This window comes from Phycodurus eques, chromosome 11 (genome assembly GCF_024500275.1).
Source record: "Phycodurus eques isolate BA_2022a chromosome 11, UOR_Pequ_1.1, whole genome shotgun sequence".
NCBI classification, from domain to species: Eukaryota; Metazoa; Chordata; class Actinopteri; order Syngnathiformes; family Syngnathidae; genus Phycodurus; species Phycodurus eques.
In genome coordinates this window covers 5,534,604-5,559,405 of record NC_084535.1, presented here as the reverse complement: position 1 = coordinate 5,559,405, position 24,802 = coordinate 5,534,604, and the positions used below count along the sequence as shown (strand labels likewise).

At 41.3% G+C, this 24,802-nt stretch overlaps 2 protein-coding genes across 4 annotated transcripts in view; both read left to right on the top strand.

The window, feature by feature from the left end:
• The first annotated feature begins 2,816 nt into the window (after window positions 1-2,816).
• On the top strand, window positions 2,817-10,839 carry LOC133409660 (tripartite motif-containing protein 16-like). Its single transcript, XM_061689988.1, has 7 exons — window positions 2,817-3,398; window positions 4,252-4,347; window positions 4,937-5,170; window positions 7,025-7,184; window positions 7,268-7,381; window positions 8,867-9,003; window positions 9,541-10,839. Exons 1-7 carry the CDS (start codon window positions 3,000-3,002, stop codon window positions 9,922-9,924), a joined length of 1,524 nt encoding a protein of 507 aa, XP_061545972.1. The 5' UTR covers window positions 2,817-2,999; the 3' UTR covers window positions 9,925-10,839.
• A 950-nt stretch (window positions 10,840-11,789) lies between these two features.
• Window positions 11,790-24,802, top strand: part of zgc:154058 (Transmembrane protein 150A-like) — a 36,906-nt gene continuing 23,893 nt past the window's right edge. For 2 of the 3 annotated variants that reach the window (XR_009769445.1, XM_061689991.1), the window contains exons 1-5: window positions 11,790-12,073; window positions 12,350-12,573; window positions 19,777-19,824; window positions 21,062-21,148; window positions 23,498-23,565. Coding sequence is in view for 2 of the 3 variants with exons in the window: in XM_061689991.1 (XP_061545975.1) it covers window positions 12,464-12,573; window positions 19,777-19,824; window positions 21,062-21,148; window positions 23,498-23,565 (313 nt within the window). In the remaining variant the exon portion in view is untranslated. Of the gene's footprint in view, window positions 12,074-12,349; window positions 12,574-18,728; window positions 18,896-19,776; window positions 19,825-21,061; window positions 21,149-23,497; window positions 23,566-24,802 lie in introns of those variants that run through there. The other variant, XM_061689992.1, reaches the window with a different exon arrangement.

Here is a 24,802-nt window from a genome sequence, read left to right as displayed (position 1 = left end):
TGTACTATGAAAAAGACTACAAAATAAGCAATCGTCAGAGAGAGAGAGAGAGGGAGGGCATATTATCGCGTTTAAAGCCTTTAATAATAATAACAATAATAATGGGACAATGTGCATAGTGGGGTCGAGGCCCTGTATTTTTCCATGACAGAGTTCGCAGGCTGCACTAAAAGATCAGAACTGGGCAAGCATCCGTGCAACGATCGGCGTCATTTCCCAACTCGGTGCTCCCCTCACCTCACAAGATGAGTCCATTTCGTAAATAATTCAGCAATTAGGAGCAAAGTATCAGCCCAGTTGATATGTTGCAGAGACATATGCACCCACCCACCTTTATTCCGTAGTCTGCCGTGGAACTAAGAAACAAAACGAAGGGATCGCTCGCGTTTATAGAAAGAGGAAAAAGAAAGTCCAGCTTGTTTTGAGTCTCGTCTGGGTTGTTGTTGTGTTGTCTTGGTGTCCTGGCTGGTCCACTATCGCGCTATTCCGAGTTGACTCCACACTGTGCTCATCTGGCGCCAACGTTGGAGCGCAGACGCGCTTTAGCGACAAGCAAAATGTTGTCGTTTCCACACGCCACCCGGGCCGCTACCGCCTCCTGCAGCCGGGGAGCAGCGCGTCAAGGTACGAAAAAGGCCACATCATTTGGGGGGGCTCAGGATCCGTCAAGTAAAACCAACCTTTATAACATTATACAATCAGAGGTGTTCTATAGATCAATGTTGTTTTTCTGTCTGCAAAACCACTCCCTGATTTTCAACAGATATAAGGTATCAATTTCTTGTAATAGTCGTTCACACTTTGTAGCTACAGATTTGTGGTTTCATAAAAGTTTAATGTGGTATAAACTCGCATTACGGAGACTCAGTGTGTGAATTGAGCAATGGTTATGCAGCTCAATTTTATTCCTAAAGTGCACATGCAGCCAACGGAGGGGGGCCAAAATAGGTGTTATGGGGCCCCTCGTACGACTGGCTGACTCCAAAGTAAAGTGCATTACTGTAATCAAGCCGAGATCTGATGAAGGCATGGATTCAAAAAGAAAGAAATGTCACAAGCAGTTCGGTCCACTAATGTTGCAGGTGGCAGTGCACCACCTTGCTGAAACCGCTAATCACCACCATCAGCAACTAGTTGTGGAATCATCCAATTAATACATTCACTGCCATTCACGGCTTTAGAAGTCAAATATCCATGTTAACTGCCAAGGCTGGCCGTGAATGAGTTAATTAGCCTCTCCAGGTAACTTTGACCACGAACAGTTCATCACACAAAGAAGATGAGGCCCAAAAAGTATATCAAGGTTTTAAGAACCGCAAGACTGAAACCTGTGACCTATATATCTTCAAATATATAATTCGTACATTTAAATGTTTTTCTTTATTCTGAGCATCCCAAGGGGTACAAACACATGTGATGATACTAACATGACATCATAAAGGTATAAAGTCGAAGAAAATGATAGATTGTATTTGTATTTTGGGATATAGTAACAACAATATTTCAATGCATGAATGACAATAAAGCGGGGGTAGGGAACTTTTTTCCCCATCATGTTTTAAAAAACATGCTGACAAATAAGTGAAACTTTTTTTTAATGATTCCTTTGAGTTATTGTTTTTAGAATAGAATGCCAGGCCAACTCAATTGCTTTTGTGGGCCTGAGGTTCCCCCAACATTAAGTCTAGTTAAAGTGTATGTTGCTTTTCATTCCACCAACAGGATGATCAAGTTCACTTTACCTCAAAGCTCTACCACATTTGTTATTATCAGTGTTGGGAAGATTACTTGGGAAATGTAGTTGGTTACGATTACAATTGAAAATGCAATAGTAGTGCAACTATTAAAATTATTTTCTCAAAGTAATGTAGCTAAATACATTAGATGACAAGTCCTTTTCTTATTTTTTAATGAATGCGTCAACAGGAAGTTTCCACTATAAAAGTGGATTAAAACTATACATCATTATTTTGGAATTAACCACATTTGTTCTTTTATTATAAACTGATGACAAAACATGGTGAAGTGTAAACAAAATATGTTTGTTGCATTATTATATGTATACAACATGTGGAAAGCCACCATACCATACCATGTTGACGGAATGACAAATGTGCACAATTTAGACAACATCGCTTCATATGACAAACCAGATGAATGTTCCATTAAAAAAAAAAAAGTCCAAAATTCTGAAGTCAAAACTGTTGAAACGTCAATGTTCTTTTTCTGTTTTCAAAAGCGTGACTACTAGTCTAACCTTTTCAAAATCTTAGACAAACTAATAGATTGCATCACAATGTAGATTTTTGGAAAAATATGTCATGTTTGAGACGCCGGGAGAATGGCACAAGACCAGAGAGAGCCAATCCCAAGCGTCGGCTTCAGAAGGAGGAAGTGATATGAAAACTAGCCGAGCTTTTGCAGCTATTTTTCAAATGTAACTAAAATTGGACTCATGGAAATTTCTAACAAAATTCTAAAAGTAATTGTATTTTAATTACACGTTTTATATGTTACAATGGCTTAAACTTTTATTTTTTATTTTTTAAATGCAGCACAGTTAAATTGTATTTAACTTTGAAAGTGCACTATATTTGCAATGAATATTTTACAACTGCTTGTTGTCAAACATTTATTTAGGTACAATTTTTGACTCTGGTTTCTGTCTGTGTTGTTTAGTGAGTACCTGGACATTTAAAGTCAAGAAGCATGAGTTGTTTGTCGTAGTTTCAGGTAGCGCACCCTCCCATTCTCCTGAGTGGGAATACTGGTTTTACAGTGTGAATGGACCACATAGCTCACATTCTGTCCCACACTGTGTCAGTCACACAGTTTGACTGAAGCGGTTAACGTCAGGAAATCACTCTTTTTATTCACTTATATTTTAATTGAGTTTTTGGTGCGGATCTCCAGACCTCTTCTTAAACTGTACGATTTTTCTATTGCTTTTTTTTTCCACCTTAATTTTAACAAGACATAATTTCTGACTCCAAGGCAAAATGTCCCACCCCAGCACTCTGGATTTAGACCGATACCACACAGAGGATAGAGGCCGTCGCTCCACGAGCCGCAACCAGAACAGGACGCAGGCCAAACACGGCGAGGTCCTGTGCGACTTCTGCACCACGAGGAAGCAGAAGGCCGAGAAGTCTTGCTTGGTGTGCCTGGCGTCTTACTGCGAAACCCACCTCCAGTCTCACTACGACTACCCAGCGTTGATGAAGCACAAACTGGTCAAAGCTACAGGCCAGATGAGGGAGAAGATTTGCGCTCAGCATGACAAGCTGTTGGAGGCCTTTTGTCGCACCGATCAGACATCCGTGTGCGTCCTGTGCATGATGGACGAGCACAAGCACCATGACATTGTTCCGGCTGGAACTGAGAGGACAGAGAAACAGGTGAGTGGTCCGCCATTAAGAATGAATACAATTTGGGATATTGGAATTTGGGGGGAAATTTCAGGATTAACCAAAAATGCACGATAACATTTACAGGTGAATTTAATTTTACCTTGTATAAACTTTTAAATGTACATGTCTGACTGCTCAATGTTTCAATACTTTTTGTACAAATTGCTGTTCTCTAACATGGAACTGAATGGCAGAATGAGTACTTAACACATTCACTGCCATTGACGGCTATAGAATTAAAATATCCATGTTAACTGGGAAGTCTGGCAGTGAATGAGTTAATTAACAGTCCTGTTCATCATGCTGTTCCTATTTTGACATCATGAGACCAAGACTCACCTAACAATTGATCAACAGTACCTTGTCATTGCGAAACTTCAAACAGGATGTTCTCAGAGGGAAATGGCCACTGAGCTTATAGTCAATGTCATCAACAGATTGGAACAGAGATACAGAGAGACTGGAAGAGTCATAGAAAGGCATCGAAGTGGACGTCCTTTGAAATTTGCCTGTGTGAAACATTTTGCTGTTCAGCACATTGTTAAAGAACAAGTTTAACTTTCTTACTGTTTATTGTTTTTAAATTATGTCCAGTTGTTTTATGTTTTATATTGAATTTTTATTTATGTACAGCATTTTGTTTCAGCTGTGTTTGTTTTTAAAGTGCTCCAAATGAAATTGAGTACAAAGTACGAAACCATTACAACAGGTCAAATGAACTACTCAAATAAAGGCCATAGTGCATTTTAGATTCATCCTGAAATTTCTCCGAAAGCCCAATATCCCTAACATTTTTGTGAGAAGTGTGTTTGATTGTAATATTATATAATTTCTTCCATAGAAACAACTTGGCACCACGCTGCACAAATCCCAGCACAGGATTGACGAGAGGGTCAAAAAGTGGCAGGATCTCCGACAAGCTGTGGAAGCTGTGAAGGTAATGTCCTTCAATTAATGTCGCTTGTTTGCGCAAATCCTGGCTGTTTATTTACTCAACTGCAGATGGGGGAGGCCTTTAATTTACTCTAATGTGTTGAGATACAAGTTGGATTTATAAATCATCTTTCCCCATTGAAATAAATGGAAATGTCATTAATCCGTTCCAGCCTCTGTCCCCCAAAATTAAATGTGTTTTTAATAATAAAATAGCACACCATATTATTGTATTTTTGTTTTGTTTTGAATAAACGTACCGTAATGACATAATTAAATAAAATGTTGAGAATTCAACAGTTTTTGCCACATTCTTTCTGGTGTGTGTGTCTCGTCCACCAGTGGGCAGTATAATACAGACATATACATAGAGCCGGTCAAAAATCCTCAGTCAGCCACAGTAATATTAATCGTTCTTCACAGAGGATAAATAATTTATGTCTATGACTATTGTTATATTATCTCTCTACATGTGTCACCAATACTATTCATTAGCATCGTTGGAGCGGGAGGCCTTTATTTGTCTTACGGAAGAAATGACCGTCCAATCGTAACAAACGTATGTTCTTCTTGTGTCTTTTCTATGATATCAGCACTCAGCTGAGTCGGTCCTGGAGGAAAACGAACGTATCTTCACGGAGCTCCTGCTCGCCATAGAGAGGAAGTACAACGAAGTCAAGGAGATGGTGCGCTTGCACGAGAAGACCACGGTGAACCGCGGGGAAATTCTCCTTGACCGCTTGGAGGAAGAGATCACCCTGCTGAGGAAGAGACACACCGACCTGGAGAAGCTATCCCACACTGACGACCACATCCATTTTTTGCAGGTGCGCATGACCTTAAAAGAGAAAAAAAAAGAGAAAGTTTGACAAATAGTGAACAATTAAAAAAAAAGAGGCTTTGGGCTGTTTAATGCCACTCCCAGTTGAAGTTTCTATCCAATTCAATATAAAAGAGAATGACACATTTTGTATTTCAACCAACCATATAGCTTTGCCTTAAAAATGTCTGTTTAGCTTAATGCTATAAAAAAAAAAAAAAATGCAAAACACTATTGACATGCTAACGGTTAGCATTAATAGATGCTGTTTTAGAAGCAACGGATATTTGAACGCAATTAGTAGAACAATACATGTACAGTGATACGATAACAATACTCACAGACATGTTCTTCATCCTCCATGAAAAAGGACTAATATTATGAAGTAGTATCTTGCTGAGTCACTTACAGTAGTAGTACTGTAGAAGAAGAAGAAGCAACAGCACTATTCTTCTTCATTTGTGTCTGCATGTCTGTCCAGTGTTATACTGCTTCCCAGTGGCCAAGGCGGGTAAAGCAGAAGGAGCAGCACCATGTATTGGATTGCAGCATGGAAATCATGATGCACAGTTTACTTCTTTACATTATGTTTAATCATGTTATTACTATCATGTTTTTATCCATCCATCCATCCATCCATCCATTTTCTACCGCTTATCCGAGGTCGGGTCAGTAGCTTTAGCAGCGACGCCCAAACTTCCCTCTCCCCAGCCACTTCATCCAGGTCTTCCGGGGGGATCCCGAAGCGTTCCCGGGCCAGCCGAAGGACGTAGTCTTTCCAGCGTGTCCTGGGTCGTCCCCGGGGTCTCCTCCCGGTGGGACGTGCCTGGAACACCTCACCAGGGAGGGGTCCGGGAGGCATCCGAATCAGATGCCCCAGCTGCAAGTCCGATGACACGACCACAAAGTCGATCATAGAACTGCGACTTAGGGTGTCCTGGTGGCAAGTGCACGTGTGGACACCCTTATGCTTGAACATGGTGTTCGTTATGGACAATCGGTGATGAGCACAGAAGTCCAATAACAGAACACCGCTCGGGTTCTGATCGGAGGGACCGTTTCCTCCCAGTCACGCCCTTCCAGGTCTCACTGTCATTGCCCATGTGAGCATTGAAGTCCCCCAGCAGAACGATGGACTCCCCAGCGGCAGCGCTCTCCAGCACCCCCTCCAAGGACTCCAAAAAGAGGGGGTACTCTGAACTGCTTTTTGGTGCATAGGCACAAACAACAGTCAGGATGCGTACCCCCACCCGAAGGCGGAGGGAGGCTACCCTCTCGTCCACCGGGGTGAACCCCAACGTACAGGCGCAGAGCCGGGGGGCAATAAGTATACCCACACCTGCTCGGCGCTTCTCACCATGGGCAACTCCAGAGTGAAAGAGAGTCCAACCCCTCTCGAGAGGACTGGTACCAGAGCCCAAGCTGTACGTGGAGGCGAGTCCGACTATATCTAGTTGGAACCTCTCGACCTCACACACCAGCTCGGGCTCCTTCCCTGCCAGAGAGGTGACATTCTACGTCCCGGTGATCGGATCGCCAAGGTCCCTGCCTTCGGCCACCGCCCAGCTTGCACTGCACCCTGATTTGAGATACAAGTGTTTTAAGTTACCAGCGTGGTCACGGAACGAATTAAACGTGTATCTCAAGGCACCACTGTATTTGGAATTTAGGAGTTATGTTGTAAGTAGTTTAGAATAAAATAAAAAATTATCATTTAATGCAAACAAATTGTGAGAAACAGATCATTTGCAGTGGTCTCTTAACTTTATACAGAGCTGTATTCATGGATCCCCTGTGCCCCAAATACTTGATGTAGATTTGAAAGGATGTCATCAATACATTCTACTTTGTTTCTTACCAGAGCTGGCAGTCTCTGTCTGGCCCTTCGGGTTACGAGGACCTGAACAATGTCAGCGTTGCGCCCAATTACTCCTTCGATGCCACCAAAAGAGCCATCGGCGCCATGAAATTACAAATGGAGGAAGTCAGCAAGAGAGAGACGACTAAAATCTCTGCAGCAGGTTGGCAGATTTATCTTTGCCTTAACACCCCATTAATTATCTTCGCTCCTTAAACTGTCACTTTCTCCTTGGTTTGTCACTAGTGAAAGAAGTCTACATCACGCAAGAAAGCGAGAAAAAAACAAGGAGAGAATCATTGTTTTTCACAGAGCCAAAGATGATGGAAGAACCAAAGACCAGAGAGGATTTTTTGAGATGTAAGTCATACATGTTGTGCACACTTCTCCTTTGCTGAGATAATCCATCCACCTCACAGGTGTGGTATATCAAGAGAGCAGGATTGTTGCACAAATGTGCCTTAGGGTACCCACAATAAAAGGCCACTCTAAAATGTGCAGTTTTATTGCAGTCGGAGGAAAAAAAGAAAACAAAACAGATTGCAGAGAACAGAGCGGGATTTGTCCTGTCGGAAAAAGCTTATCATGGCTGTTCAGATGGTACTAATGTGGTGGAGGAACTGAAAACCATCATTACAATAATAACACACGTGACAGAACAAGTTTGGTGAAATGGGAGAGAACAAACCCACAGATCGACATCGCTTTAAACAAACACAGGTGTTCCTGCACCAACTTGAGAGAGCTATTCTGAAAGCTCCATCAGAGTTTTAGAAGGCTGCTTTCGTTCTAGTGCTCGTCGTCATTCGGCTTGGGTTCAGTTCCCACTCAGTGATGGTGTGAATGTGAGTGTGAATGGCTGTCTGTCTCTATATGTGCCCTGTAAGTGACTCGCGACCAACCCGGGGTGTAGTCTGCCTTTTGCCGGAAGTCGACTGGGACAGGCTCCGACTCTCCACGACCCTGAACTGTAATAAATGAATGTAACATTTGATATAGCCATTGACATTTGGGCAGCAGTTATGATTGACGCCTATAAAGTCTGCAAATGCAACAGTTGGTGGGTTGTCAAACATGTCACCAAGAAAGAGAATTTCGAACCGGTGACTGGGAGGTGGATGTGCAAACCACTTTATCAGCATGTGCCAGTGATACTCAACTAGTGTGCCATGACAGATCATCAGGTGTGCCGCGGAAAATGATCCAATTTCACTTAATTGGTCTGAAACTCGCTGCTTGCCAGGTGGCGGCTGCCTTTGTCGCCGCCTGAACGGCATTCATCATCCATTTTGTAGAGCATAATTTGTAGTTGCCTATGAGTGTTGTCATCCGTGTCTTTGAAGTATTGGTGTGTCGCATCAGTGTGTTTTTGTGCGTACCGAGTACTGTAACAGACATACAGTATAGGCATCAATATCAGTTTCGGTGCATCCCAACAGAAAATGGTTTATTACCTATAATTAATGTATGCTTCTTCATTTTTCTATGCCAATGAGTATAGTGATAGGCAGAACAATCAAATGCTCTTCCACTAGATGGCAGAAAGTACTTATGTGTACCAGTGTATCCACTTTTTTTTGGACATTTTTGTTTGATGGTGTTCCATGATATTCTGTACCTTGGCTCAATGAAGATTGGGAAACACTGGTTTATGCAACGCCATCACAAAAGGCTTTGTGTTAATCTTTTGTCCCAGGCACCAGGAGTTGACGCACCCCTAGTCCCCCTTCACACACCCTAACGAAAAATCATCTTCACTAACTGTTCCTAGTGCTCGTGCACCCCCACAATTTCAGGATATCCGGCCTTAACTTCGACTATAACAGCTTTCGTTGCTTTGTTCAGACTCTTGCCAGCCGATTCTGGATGTCAACACCGTGCACCGTAACCTTCACCTCTCTGAGGGCAACCGAACCGCCACAATGAAGAGCGAGCCTAAGAACTACCCCAATCACCCGGAACGATTTGACCACTGGCAGCAGGTTAGCGTGTATTATTTGTGTTCCCCCGCTACATCGCGGTTCATCATTTGCACCCCCCCACTATATGGCATGTTTTAAGTGAATATTTTTTTATTAGGTTTTTACAGTATAAAGTTCATCACTGTTAGCGGGTGATAGGGCTCTGCTGCGAATAGCGGAAATCTGGGGGTCTTATTGTTCAAACGTATCAGTCAGGAGAAGGTTAGGAAAGAATTTCCAAGGCATTAAAAATATACAGTGAAGACAGTCATCATCAAGTGGAGAAAATATGGCCCAACAGTTACATGACCAGGAAATGGACGTCCTTCCGAAATTAATGAAAAGACGAGAAGGAAACTGATCAGGGGAGGCAAACGTTTAAAGAATGTGGGAGGGGTAAAACCACAATGATTGATTATATGGTCTCTCTATATCACGTATTTTCACCTATTGCGCGTGGGTCTGGAACCCAGTGTTCCCTCCGCTATGAACAGGGGTTCACTGTACTGCAAATCCAAACTTGTGTGCTGATGGTGTGTTCCCTTCCCTTGGTTCAAGGTGCTTTGCAAAGAAGGCCTGGCTGGGAGTCGCTACTACTGGGAGGTGAGCTGGAAGGGATCGGAAATTGACGTGGCTGTCACATACAGGGGCATTTTCCGGAAAGGAAACAACAACGTGTGCAGCCTGGGCTGGAACGACAAATCCTGGAGCCTCTACTGCACCGAGTCCAAATTCTCCTTCGTGCACAACAACAAGACCACGGACCTACCCGTCTCGAGGTCATCTCGCATCGGCGTCTACTTGGACCATGCGGCGGGGGTGCTAGCGTTTTATAGCGTGTCCGATGCCATGCAGCTGCTGCACCAGGTCCGCACTACTTTTACTGAACCTGTGTACCCCGCTTTCAGCGTGTGGGGCTACAGTAGCACCATTAGACTATAGGAATACACTTCAGTGGCACCTAAAACGGGATACACACAGCAATTTTTAACATCCTAACTAGTTTGACTGTGAGAGATCCCACACATGGAAAAAAAAAAAATCAACCGGTGTGCTTACTGCTCTTATGGTGTGTGGTGTAGTCAAGATGACAAACACAGCACACCACACACTACACTAGTTCTACATTGACAATTGGGTCTCCTCCCCAAACCAGAAGTCTGGCGTAGTACCAAGGCTGACCAGTGAGAGACAGCACATGCCACACCAGAGGATAATCACTCAGTATAATCATTAGAGACATCTGAGAATCGGGCCTTTGCTTACTTGGGCTGAAAGGGAGCGAAAAGGCTCAAATTTGTTCCAATGGTTGTGTGTACCCCGCTTAATTTGGTGATGCTTATGTAATTTCTAGTTTAAAATGCATTTGATGTGTCACAGTTCCTCACACAGAGCAGGTTTTCCTGTCTGAATTTGTGAAACGACTGCAACTTTAATACATATTATTTAAACTGACAAGTGTTCAATGAAATGTGGATCATACATGCTGGCCCCACCATTAAATTCATAATGATAATTAATCAGAATAATCCATCCATTTTCTATTGCAATATCTATAGTCCTCGTTGTAGTGGCCGGGGAGCTAGAACCTATCTCGGCTGATTTTTTTGGCCAAGAAGTGGGGTACGCCCTGGAGTGGTCGCCAACCGATTGCAGGACACGGACAGACAAACAAGCATTCACAATCACTATCAAACCTATGCACAATTTATTTCTACTGGCCCTAACCTCATAACTGTGATGCTAACCACTAAACCACTTTGCTGGTTAGGGCTAATGTGCTTTTTAATTTCATTATTAATTGCAATATTAGGAATGTAGACTGCTGCACGCAATAAAGTTTTTTTTTTAAATGTATTGAATTTAAATTAGTTTCATTTATTCATTATCAGCCTATATTCAATCTATAGGCCAGTCCACGTGGTGCGGTACAAAAATGAATATAAATTAAAGCTCAGGGGGGCAGCAGAAACAAATTATTAAAGGGCTTCACTCTTTTTCCTCCATTCTACTGCATAAAAGCTACCTCTCGGGCCTGTTTTTTGTGTACTTTTTATTTAGAGATTAGTAACCTGTCTGTCATGCAAAATAGGAAAATGTCCTTCATTGTGGTTGCTTTAGCAGAAAAATGATGCTAATTTATGTTTGTAGCACACTGAAGTCGTTACTTTGGATTATGTATCGTTAACGCCTCCCAAAAAACAACAACAACAACAAAAGGCCGAGTTTGTATTTATTTGCCCAACTACGAACTACTGGTATGTCCAAAAATGTTTTGAACAAACTAGACTTCAGATTCTAAAACTAATCATCCATCAATTGGTTCTGCAGCTTAGCTATATGTAATAATATGATGAGGCCATTACACATTTATATTGTTTAAAAATTTAAAAGTATTAAAATTTGTGGCAATCTGATTTTTTTTGGGGGGTGGGGCAAAAAAAACAACCAAGTTGCTAGGGTAGTCTGAAAATTGAAAAAGTTGTAAATCTAGCAAAAATATGTTTTTTTTTCATTTTACAATTTTTAAGTCAGCTTACAATTATTTATAACATACATTCAACCAAACACACAAACATACATAAACCAAAAATAAAAAAATAACCAAAGCACTAAATAAAAAAACAATATTTAAAAAAAAAAAAATGTGTTGCTGCAAATACAGTTCCAATTATTTCATAAAGAATCGAGCAGCAAAAGCGCTGAAGTTGGCAAAAATGATCTTGACGTCCTCCTGGCTGACTCAAAAGCGCCCCCTTGCGCTACTCTTCGGCGCACACCGTCGGCACAGGTTGTGGGGTGGGCGGAGTCAAACAGCTGGGTAGACCGGAATGTCTCGTGGCGGCTATCACGCAGGTCGGGCTGCACCGTGAAGCCACACGAACTATCTCCTCTTCTTTTTTCCCCTCACCAAATCGTCTAACCGGGACTTCCTAGAAGCCAGAAAACTACACGTTCTGCTATCCCTTTGGCTGGTTTTCGGCACCCCGAAGAGGAGAGAGAGGACGACAGAAAAGTTAAGCAAGAATCTTGGGGTGGGAGGGAAAAAAAAAAAAAAAACACCACTTGCTCGAAAACGTAACGGCGGAAGGTGAGTAAAAGTGTTCAGGTTCGCTACTGATGCTCGCGGTATTTTGTTAGCTAGCTTGCGCCGTATAGCATTCGTCGTTATTCATTGCTACTCTTGAATGAAAACGTGACTTCATATCCAGTTTAAGGGTAATTAAACAGCATACACGGTGGTCCGCTCGCTTTAAACCTCTCTGTGCTCGACAATAAAGCAGAAAAAAATCGATACAAAGTAATAATGGTGCTTTTTATTTTTTTATTATTTTTTACACCCCCCCCCCTTCCTCCTTTTCACCAGCTAAGACAAGTCGTTCCAGTGTCCCCGACTTGTTACAATGACTCATTTGGCGTCAGCGCAGATGTCAGCCCCACACAGTTAAATGTTAGAACTACTTGAGCACATATTGCTCGGATGGTCGAAGAGGAAAAAGAGGAAAGAGGGTTCGTGGTGCCTACCATGTCTCTGTGGGTGATCCTGCCTGTTAGCCTCCCAGCACTGACCATCACTGGGATCTGGGTTGTGTAAGTATTCACGTTTTTGTTTTTGTTTTGGTCATATTCATTGAGCACAAAAGCAACAAAAAAACACACATCTGAAGCATCTGAGGCCAATCGTCCCAGGTCAGATAACCCCCCAAAAAGCCTTTCAAGGTCACCTTTATGGAAAGCTGTTAGAGCATTTATTTGAAATCCTTGATATCCAGCTCAAGGTATGAACTTTAAACTGGATGTCAATGATATCTGATAAATGTTCAATTGGCTTTGTAGGCAGGGTACCAGAACGACTAGGGCACCCTAGTAGAACGACTGTCTTACTAGTACCCCACTAATAGCATACTACTACACGGACCTCAAGCCGGCTATCAATGATTTCAAAGAAATGCTCAAATGGTGCGCACATGTCAACAAGTGGTCAGTTCTGCCTCATGGGTAACAAGTAATTGTCCTTCTAGTGTGCAGAAATGTCATACAGCTGTGGAAGGCAGTCGTAGACAAAACATTACACGTGCACCCTAGTCATTGTACGGGTGCGCTGAATTGTTCTATAGTATACGTACTAGTACTTAGACTGTAGTATCAAATGGCTTTCCCAGCACCAACAAAATTCCTCATGGTACAAATAATGACAGCTTACAAATTCCAAGAAAAAGAGCTGCAAGCTACAGGTGATGCTCACGCATCAAGCCCAATCTGCGTAATAGGTTTCGACAGGCTCGCAAATGAGGCGATGATGGGATGATGTGTTGACTAGAAACAAGCGCAGGGCTCACACTTATTTCAATAACTGCATTCAGTGTAATGGTGAGTGGTAGTTTTAATATTAATATTATGCCGGTCCGTCAAAATTTAGTTTGACAAGAAAGCAGTCAGTGGCGCAAAAAAAGGTTGGGGACCACTTGTATATCACACGAAACTGGTGATTCCTCAGCCTCTCCTGCCTCCAAGAGAGCAACGCTGCATGTTTACCCTGAATTCCTGGGAGCCATGGCAATTGCATATGGATTAACTCGCCAGGAAGAAGGGCTCCAGGATCACTTTTTTTTTTTTTTTTTTTTTAAAGAAGTGAAATGTGCATGACAGCCTTTATATCTTATCTCTCGCTTTTGTACACTTAAAGGGAGTGAGCCTGGTCACGTTTGGGCTGACAGCTCTGGTCTTATGCACTCTGTTATTAGAAGAGGAATGCAAACCATAGGACGGTGTAGGGGGAGAGAGACAGATGGCTCTCATCCAAATGTTCACAGTAGTGTACAGAATACAACTTTAATGGATGCAAAATTTCATGTCGGTACAAGAATTGGCATAGCAAAGATTAGGTACATATACAATATACAGTACTTGATGAATAGTCGACCGTAGTCTGTTACATGATGCTGATCGGCCGATGATTTGTTTGACAACCTGGACTAGTCAATCACATCCAAGGTTAAAAAATAGTGGCTACATGGAAAATTGATAGGTGGGAGAGATTAAGTTGATTTTTGTACATCACAAAAGAGGAGAGGAACAGATAGTGTGAAGATTTTTGAAGGGGAAGTAACGGTGTGTGGGTGTAGATCGTCACCATTTAATTTATTTATTGCATAGGCCAGTGTTTCCTAACCTTTATTGATCAATTGGGAAGTATTTTACATGAGAAAAATCTCACAGTGCACCACTGAACAAAAATGCCCAGGTTATGTACCTTCTGCCATCTAGTGGAAGCGTACTTAATTGTTCTGTATGTCGCTGGTATAGATTGATGAACAATGAGACATTATCTAAACGCTCTGTAGTTAATAATTTTCAGTAAGGGGTGCCGTGACTGTATGTCTGTAACTTACTCGGTACTCGTAAAAATGCTCCGATATTACGCAGCGATACGGATGACAAGACTTTGCGGCGAATGCAAATGATGCTCTGCAAAATGTTCAGGTGGCAAGCAGCGAGTTTTGCGAGCCCCGTCGCCCGGTCCGCAACACGCTGATGGGCTCCTACAGTTGTCCTGTCATAGTCTTATTTTAAAACTTGAGGTATTCTCAAGAAGCTGTCTTGCCTTTCTTTTTACTCATTTTATTTTGTAGCTAGCACACAGAGGTAACATGACATCTATATTCCTACTTGTTTATATCCACCTGACTTTACGTTCTTCTTCATCTCTTATTTACTGTATGTACTATTTTTACATAGTGTCCCCTAGTGTTCAGACTGAGACACTGGGACACCTTTTTGTGAAATGTGTGGCAAGACTGTTAGAAAAACATGCAGTTGGATATTAAAATGTCAGTAATGACAAGTTGTTGCACTATAAAGTGTTTTATTTGCGTCAAACTTATGCCATATTCAAGAAAAATTTGTGTTTGTGACATTTTTTTAATTATAATAAAACACATTTTCACACAATTACGAGACGTCATGTCATTACCAAATATTGGAACTCAGTAGTGGGAAGTACTGAAATGTAAATACTTGTACTTGGACTCGGTCTGACAAACAGTGGTGTCAGTGGGTCTGTAATTTTCGGACTAAATAAGAGAAATTGGATAATTTCCTGTGGCACACTTCATGATCTCCCGTGGTGCACTGGTTGGGAGTCACAGGCCATTGTATAATTCAAGCCAAAGGAGGATAGCATACTGTAGGTCAAATGTGTATGCAGACCCCTACTGTATTCACGCTCATGTACATTTCTCAATATGCCAAAACCAATTTTAACCACCCTCAAAACCAGGTTCCTTCCTGTCGCATTGACAAGGGTGCCTTGTTTCGAGGAGCAGTCAAGGGTTCTCCCCCCCCCACCCCCCTCCCTCTCGAAGTGCGGAGTGTCAAAGGACCTGACCTGTTGCATAACTTAGTCTTTTCACTGCAGACGACTGGATGGGAGTAAAGTAAATAATGCAGGGACATAATGTAAAGCCTGCAATGATGGCCCTATGGCCTTGTGTATATTCAGCAGAACTTTAAACAACAATCCGAGAAAGTGTTAGGACATGGAGTATCTATAGCTGGGCGATCTGGCCTTAAAATAAAATCCCCCCTTCGCTGAAGAAACGCAAATGGCAATGACATTTAAAACAAGTTGCTTTTTTCGTGGTTTTTTTTTCCCTTCTGAGATTTGCTTTGTTTCTCCTGATACTAAACAAGCTTTGAAGGAGCATTAACTTGCGTCATCCTCCACAGAAATAATATAAATACATATTTTTTGTATTTTCAGAAAATAAAGTAAGATTAAATGTTCCTTCAGTCGAAATATTTATTTGAACATAATCCTTAATTAATGAACATTTTTAAGTGTTCAACAATTAAACATTATAAAATAGGCTGTCAAGCTGCATGGCTCTGCTGGTCCAGGGGACCCCAGCAAAAATGTTTGCTGATTAGCAGCACATACCTCGGGTCAAAAGTGACGTGAAACATGTCAATAAATCGCTTTTGCAAAGTTCAACACGATTGACTCTGTGATTGCCTCACACCGGGCTCCTTTCTTGTTATACGGAAAATGTCCCACTGATTCCGCTCATGTTGTCTGTTTCTTAGCGGGAGGTCGCTTTGTTAAGGTCGCTCAACATGAGGACCAAAATTGCTGAGTTAGCAACACTGACTGCGTTTTCGTGAACTGGCTCCTCAGTTCGTAGCCATGTTTTTAGTGGAAGTCGTGCACACCAGTGGGGACGTGCAAGAAAATAGATGTTTTAAAAACAAGATTGTCCTGACAAATAAACTCATCAATTTGTAAAATCAGTTAATCGCCCAGTCCTGGATTGTAGTTATACACGTATACGCTCGTTTTAATAATGCAGAGATCTAATCTAGAGAAAAAAATATTAAAATGTTGCATGTGGTATATGGTATGTAGTTTAATTATGCTACAGTAATATTTGTAAAGTCATCTTGTTAACTCTTAAGATATGTACATTATAATAAGACCTCGTTGTAATTTATGACTTTATTGCCCTTATGTGATTTTTGTCAAGGGATAACTAGTGTTTAAAAGGAGAACGGCGGCAAGCTGACACTTCCAGGGCCACATCAAAGAATGTGGTCTGGTCCCCGGGCCTTGATTTTGACACCTATGTTGCAACTTTGGGTCTAAAAATACGTGGAAGCAGTATTCTCGCTGCAGTATTCTCGAGGCTTGTACAGCCTCAATGAATTCATAGTTCATGCATCACACCCTTTCCTGTGGTTTCCCTGTGTTATTTTTACGCAGGCCTTTGGAACTGTTGACTTTAGCAGATTTTAGCAGACGAAAGAGCCTCTAAAATGTTCTGTTTGTAAATTTAAAAAAAACATTCTCCGCTCCACCTCGGCATGCCGCAGTTAAAATTTACAGCCGCCGCTGAGCCGTGATAGACGGCTCATTTTTGTAAACAATCCTGTTATTACTTTTGTGAGAACTTAAGTTTGAGCTCCTTCGCCTGTATTTTCATACGAGGAGCAAACCATCGGAATCGTACGTCGACATTAGCCACCCACAGTCGCTTCTCTCGTATTTCTTCGAAGGAAATCCCTCTCTAATCCTGCATGCTTGGTAATATCCTCCTTTATTTTTGTCAAGATGCTGTCAGCGTTCAAGCTGGCATTTAAAAGCTTTTGTTAGCCTGCTACCTTAAGGCCATATTTCACGCTCACCTGTGGGTTTCCTCAGCGAGAGCGCCTTTAAATACGCCATGTCTGCCATCTGGGTTATTCGACTTTGACGCCATTCACGTTACCTCAAGGAAAAACTTTACTTTTCCAATGAGCAGCCCGTCGGTACCAAACACTCATTATTTTTACCAATCTAATGGAACATAGCTTTAGGGGGAAAACTCATTTACACTTGATGGCTGAGGCCAGTGGGTTCACGTAATAATTTATGATGAAACATTCTTTCTTGAGTGAGTGCTCGGTTTATTCAAGAGTTGCACTTGCCTTCAGTTGCGATTTTAACTTATCCAAACAGTTTACATTTGTTGAAGTTCTCACCTCCTCACAGGCAAAATCCAATGTTGCTCAACCTCCGTTTCAAGCATGATGAGTTGAACAAGAATTTTCTCGGGGGGGGAAATGCCTTTTGTGCACAAACGTGCAATTAAAACCGTCGTCGTGTGATTTTTTTTAAATCAGTGAGCATCTAAGATTAACTTATTTATTTATTTTTTGGTCCTTTTTGGGTTTTTTTTGGAGAAGGGCACCAGTGATGAAGGGCAACAAGGGGGGTAAAAAAAAGATAAAAGAGAACTGTAAATGCCCCCTGTGCCGCTCAGTACAAGCCGACGAGCAATAAAATCTGTTGGGCTGTAATGAAACACCAAAGTTAAGATTCAATTTGTATCCTGATTTCTGACCCACATTTTCATACATGATTAGATGTTTTAAATAAATGCATTGATGTAAATATATTACATATTTATATACATTTACATGTACTTGCATTTATATACAGTCATAACAATATTATAGTATATGTAATTTACTATAGGTTTAGGGTTATCACCAATATATTTGTCAGAGTAGACTATGCTCATTGTCTTTTGTGGCCCATTTTCATTTCTGAATGGCGTCTTTAAAGGTGCACAACCATGTTCGACGTGTTGTGGAAGATAATTGTTTTGTTATTAATACTTGCGTCTGAGATCTCGGATCAGGCATGAAAGTGGTTTGAATGCCAAGGTTTTTGCGCCATTTTAGAGGCATATTCTCCCCCCCCAATATTCTAATTCCCACTTTATGGAGATTCAAATTGTATATCACACTGCCATGCTCTGTGTTCTGACAACTTGTGACAACACAATCAATTTAGCCGGGCCGCGTGGAGTTGTTCACGTGTGGGGAGCAGGTGCGCGTGTCAGAAGACGCTTTATGGCGTGGACACGGACGGCCTTCGAAACATTTTTAATTGGCACTTAAACTCTCGCTGAACTGCTCCGTCAAAAGCTGCGTGTCTATGATTTTCCTTCTCGGTAGAAAATGAAGGTTTTGACCGGTGTATCCTTGAATAATAATTACTAGATACGAACATATACACATACTGTGTAGTGTATTGAAGCTGATCAGAAGGCCATTGGTGCCTCTTATTTTATTCAGTCTCATTTACATCTCTGCTTAATGGGGCTGGTGCATGTATGGACAGAGCAGCAATTATAGACTCTAAGTCAATGACGGTGTTACATTATACAACAATCTGAAGCACTGTAGTGGTCTTTATCTTGCAGATAATGGTCCTCTGGTCACTGACTTCTGAGTGATGGAGCTGCTCAGCGACCTGACCAAAGTCAACACAACTGTTGGACGGAAGCCAGGCTTACCCAAGTTTGACTCAAACAAACCGCTCTTATCTGTCTTTAGCATTATTGAGTTGGGGATGGAGCAATAAGAAATGGCAAGTTGTCTGGGCCTCAAGCTGGGGTGTCAAATTTTGTTTTCATCACGGACCACATCATAGTTATGGTTGCCCTCAGGTGGCCGATCATAATGACGAAATCACATTGATTAGACAGTAAAATCACCGTTTGGTAGGAGGTATGTTTTTTTTTTTTGGTGTGCAGCACGGGAACAATCTGCTTATCTTTTGTGTCAACAGAAACAGATTGAATGACCTTTTAAATGAAACATCAAAAGAGTAAATAGTTTCTTTTTAGTAAATTACATCAATAGTTTATCTTTTCAGGAAATGAAGTCTGGAAGCAAGTGCAACAGTTTCATAAATGTGAATTACTGACATAAAAACATAATGATAATCATATTTGTTGTAGCTTTAGCTTCTTCTGCCATTGGTAGTTGTGTTTGTACCACACTACTTTCTTTTTTCCCCCCTCGCACCTTTATCCTCACATTCGCAGGATGAGAGTTTAAATGAGTTAAGAAGTGTGACACATTTTGCCCAAGGTATGCAGTATACGGCTAGCCATAAGCTAGGCCAGTGATTCCCAATCAGTGTGCCATGAGAGATCTTCAGGTGGACCAGAATCCAGGAAAAACATCCTGGAGAAGACTTTCATAGCAAAACAGTAATCCAAAAAAAAGCACTGGAGGCAAAGTCAGTTTTCAAAGGAGAACAAGAAACTACATACTGCAGGAGAAAGGTGGAAAAGACGTCAGGGTGGGGGTGAAAGTGTAGAGTAGCAAACACCAGACAGCCAAGAATTCACAAATCAAGAAGCATCTTTCCAGAAAAAGGCCAAGTACAAAAACAACACCCCCATAAAGGAACATAATTGTGGCAATTTCTTTCAGTTAATTACCCTTGCTCTCCTCCTCCAGGTATGCCATGGCCTTGTACAACCAGCACGTCTGCCCTGTAGATAACTGGTATGTTAATTTTGCTACTATCCGTTATTCTCCTCTGCTTTTCTTAATGCCATTATCTGGACGTCATGAGGCAATTCTTTCAAACTTATCAATTCTATCAAGAGTAAACCCACAAAAACGTTTCAAGAAACCATGCCTGAAAATAAACAGCAAATCTTCCATTTTGGTTCACAGCAGCCAGTTTAGGGTCAGTTTGGTCATTTCTAAAACAGACTCGATAGCACCCCTTAGAATTTCTTAAAAAATTAATATCCTAAGTCAATCATAAATAAACCAGAACAGACAGTCTGCCATTTTGGTGCTAATTTGGTCATTTTCCAAATGGACTTGGCAGCAGAATGTTTTTGGGGCTAATTTAATTTAATTACATTAAATGTGATAGACGTCAAATTTCCTTATTTTCCTACCTTATTTTAATTCTTTATTTGACTTTTTACTTGTATGTTATCGTGTGAGTGAGTGTGTGTGTGTGTGTGTGTGTGTATACACAAATGCAATTGTATGCGTGTGTGTGGCTCTAGCATACTGTATGTTCTGTTTAGTTTATTATTGTATGTACAACACTTTTGTGCTGCATTTCACATGAGCATTGTTGTCACCAGGCGTACCTGGTGAAAGACTGTCCTGTATATCAACCGTCCGTGCAGAACGGTCATTCGTCAGCCACACCTGGCAAAACAACAACACTGTTGTGATCAACCTAGGGGCACAACCAGACATAAACAGGGACAGTCCAAATGTAGACATTTAGAACTGAAGAAGCCTTTTGGATTAGAAGTGAAACTTCTTAAACAAGAAAGAAGAGTCCAGTTGCTTGATTAAGCGGCATGGATTACCATGACTTGGATGACTAACAATCTACATAGACATGGTCCTGGTGATTTTGTCCGATTGCTACCAAATATTTACCACGGTTACTAGACAGATGGGCGATCCTAAATTGTGACAGCTTGACGCAAGCATTCGTTGCCTCTTATTTGGAGAACTTTATGAGCCAGAGAGTCTTCTTTTCATTTCCACAAAGTGATGTTGTACAATAGTTTCCCATTTTATAACAGGGAGAGAGTGAGAGCAGCTGTGAAAGAATACTTAAAAAAATTGTTTTAATAATTTATGGTTCGTGGGTAAAGGTCTGGAACGTATCTATTGCAATAAATGGGGGGATGACTGTAGTGTATTTGAATACAGTGAAGGCAAGGTGGATGTCACAAAAATGAGTGATCCTGTGTTGTTCCAGGTTGTACAACCAATCGTGCGAAGAGGAGCTCTATTTGCAGAGTGGGCCAACGTTATGCTGCACACTCGACAACGTACCTCTCATCAGGTCAGTGAGACTGCACCCCCCCCCCCCCCCCCCCCCCCTGGCTCCTGCACATTTTCCCTTCCCTTCTCCCCCGTCATGTCTGTCTGATGATTAAAAACAGGAACACCAGACCATTGTGTTTCACGTCCCACCCCCAAGTGGCCGGATTGTGGCTAAAAGTCATGTCAGATTAAAGGAGACACTTCTCCTTATGCACGTGTACTGTATGCATGTGTGTGTGTGTGTGTGTGTGTGTGTGTGTGTGTGTGCGTGGGTGTGTGTGTGCGTGCGTGCATTAGGAAAATGACCTGGGGCTGAAGTGTCCCGCCTGCCGCTGTGGAGGCAGAGCCAGGCACCACGCAACCATGTAAACACACACTCGCGGAGGAGTCAGTTTACATTTTTGGGAACAAACCAAGGCGCTCGCTGTGTTGTTTAACTTTTTGGCTTTTGATTTTTGAACATGAAAGGCTAGTTAGACCCTCGATAGTTCTGCGGTTTATGTAACATGTCTGGGTGAAATCTTTTCAAGAAAAGGCAATAAATCACGCCTCAAGTCATTAAAAATAAATATGAGACTCCAAATAAAGGTAAAATGAACAGAGATGAAACTACAAGGGGGCTACTTGTCTGAAATTCTCTTAAATTGAACATGTTTTTCTTGGCCCATGATAGAGTCCTCCACCAAGTTGGTGAAAATAAGGTTGCCAGTTCTTGCATAATCCACCTGACAGACTGCCACCAGAACAGCCAGCTGCAATGTAAAAATACACATTTAGACATAGCTGGCCCAAAAGTTCTCAGCTCACAACACAACCCTTCACTAAATTTGAATGCATATTTTTTTTCGACAAACAAACATGCGTAAATCAGGTCATGTGATAATACGGAGAGTGGAACTCCTGAGGCATTTTTTCACACTTTTGTGCCATTTAAAATAATAGAAATTAAATGAATCTGTTCCATAGAACCTTTATAAACTGAACAGGCAATTTTAAACTTTTACACATTCTAAATGTCATGCAAGTGTCAAAAGGAGTTAACCACTAATTGCCCCCACCCCAAAAAAAAGATAAAAAAACAAAAGTGGTTGCATAACTTGGTAGGGTGGTTACAAACATGCAGAGGGAGATTACTGTGTGTGCCTGGGAGGTGAGTCTCTTCACATAATGACTAAACACAGCTCACTTTATGTAAGATAAAATAATATTTTAATGCTGTAAATTATTGTCCACTTGTTGTTTTAGTGTAGCCATATTGTGCTGAGCAGCCTCGTCACAGTGGGTTACATTTCCGGGTCTCTGGTTGACAGCACTTGAGCACTTCTGTGGTGGCATTGCAGAAAAAAAGCCAAATAAAAAAGCGAAACTTGAGTTAATTCTTAGTTTAAAAAAATAAAATAAAATAAAAAAAGTCAAGTATCAAATACAGTGGACAACTGTATTTGACTTTGTGTGAACTGAAGAACACGTGACTGCAGTCAGCTGAGTTGGCTTTTGGTGGGCAGCAGCTCCGGGCACAGACAGCCGGTCTCTATTAGCAGACGTCCAACAAAACAATTGCTGTTGTTCATAGAAAGAGAAGCTGTGTGTGGAAAAACCTTAGATCCTAGCAGCCTCTATAACACTGTTTGTGAAGAGTCACTCTATTTCATATACAGTCAAGCCCCACTATATGGCGCTTCATATACGCAAACAAACGAGAGACAAAGAGAAAATAAACCACCTGTCAAAAGATATGTCATATAAAACCAATTGAAGGAACAAAGTAATGCAAGAACCCAACAACAGGGACTGAAAACGGGAAGGCTGATGTATTTTTGTAAAAAGGGGAGACGACGATATCACACAGAAACCAGTCTGTAAAAGTGAGTTTTCGGAAGGGATTTAAAAAATTGCCGCAGATTTTGTAATTAGGTAATATTAATTGAGTAAAAAAGTAGTAGTTGTTTTAAGGTTTATAATTACAGTAAAATCTATACTTTTTATAGTTGCCCGTCTGTGGCATTTCATGTGATAAGTTGGCATTAAGCTAGCGACTTTCTTTAGACATTTTGTTTGAAATTTTTGGTGTTTAAATATACGTTTCATTCTCTTTTTTTATGTGTCAGTTTTAGAATAACTTTCAAGTGGCTGCTTGAAGCATTCTAGACCAGAGAGAAAACTTCAAACTACGTTTAAATTTTTAGTTTAAATGTGTTTAAAGCATTTGTGAGTGGTAAAACAAAAAAAAGTTTTTTTTTTTTAAATATTGTCTCTATTGAAGATTTTCACCTATTGCAGCTGCTTCTGGGACGTTACAGTGGTTCACTGTAGTATTTTTTTAATGTCTGATTAATGTCATTAAAGTTTGCGCTCTCTTGTTTTGCAGTAAATGTGGGACACTTCCGCCTGAGAGCTGCTTCTTCAGCCTTATCTGCAGCACAGGCTCATTCATGGGTAAGGCATATGTATATGCTGACACAAAATCACTCCCCGTCATTAGCGATTAGTTTGTCTGTTGTAGTCATGCCTAAACAAAAATCAAATCCTCTAGTTGATAGAAACATGAATTGTTATGTTTCAAAAGCATATCCAGTGTTTTGCAAGTTACCTCCCAAATGTAATCCATTACGTCCACCTTGCAGCGATTATACTGTTATTATGAAGTAATTAGGCTTATTACAATATCGCTGTCTCTAGTTTGTAATGCCTTACACATCTACTTATTTTTCTCTTAGTTACTTTCACAGTGAGGAAGTGCTTGGCCTGACATTCTCAAGTATGAGATTTAACTCATGCATCCATTTTCCATACTGCCTATCCTCACTAGCGTCGCAGGCGTGCTAGAGCATATCCCAGTTATCTTCGGGCGAGAGGCGGCGTACACCCCAAACTGGTCTCCAGCCAATCGCAGGGCTCATATTGACAAACAACCATTCGCACTGAAATTCACACCGATGGGCAATTTTGAGTTTTCAATTAACCTACCATGCATGTTTTTGGGATGTGGGAGGAAACCGGCGCAACTGGAAAAAACCCACGGAGGTATTTGGAGAACATGCAAACTCCACACTGGCGAGGCCGGATTTAAACCCGGGTCCTCGGAACTGTGAGGCACATATGCTAGCCGGTCGCCCACCGCTACCTGATCATTTTGTGACTTTTGCTAATTCCCAACAATGATCATACAGTCTTACGAGTACAGTTCAGTAGTGATGTTTTTATCCAGCAAAACAACAAATGGTGTACCTTACACTGGTTCCACAAACTACCAGGAAGCAAATAAATGTTACAGAGAACCCATTCCCGCCATATGAATAAAAAACAAATGTACACACGTGCGGGAAAAGTGTGTACTCTCGTAGACCCAAGGAAAATACGCATGACATGATGTAAAATCATGTGCCGGTCCAAACGTTTTTTTTTTGTTTGTCTACACGTGCTGTTCCTTGTGCTAAGCACTGGTACTGACTGCCCTCATGTAGTTAATGGTTCCCAGCTGTGGCTCACACATGCTTTGTGTGTGTGTATGTGTGTGTGTGTGTGTGTGTGTATATATATATATATATATATATATATATATATATATATATATATATATATATATATATATATATATATATATGTGTGTGTGTGTGTGTGTGTGTGAGGGTAAGGAGGTGGGGCGGTGTGGTTGGTTCTTCCCCATGTTTAT

What these genes read in the sequence shown, in the direction of transcription:
- LOC133409660 (XM_061689988.1), top strand. Translation starts at nt 3,000, where the DNA reads ATGTCCCACCCCAGCACTCTGGATTTAGACCGATACCACACAGAGGAT. An exon ending in ACCACATCCATTTTTTGCAG is followed by an intron (nt 5,171 to 7,024) that starts GTGCGCATGACC and finishes GTTTCTTACCAG; the next exon opens with AGCTGGCAGTCTCTGTCTGG. An exon ending in CAGAGAGGATTTTTTGAGAT is followed by an intron (nt 7,382 to 8,866) that starts GTAAGTCATACA and finishes TGCTTTGTTCAG; the next exon opens with ACTCTTGCCAGCCGATTCTG.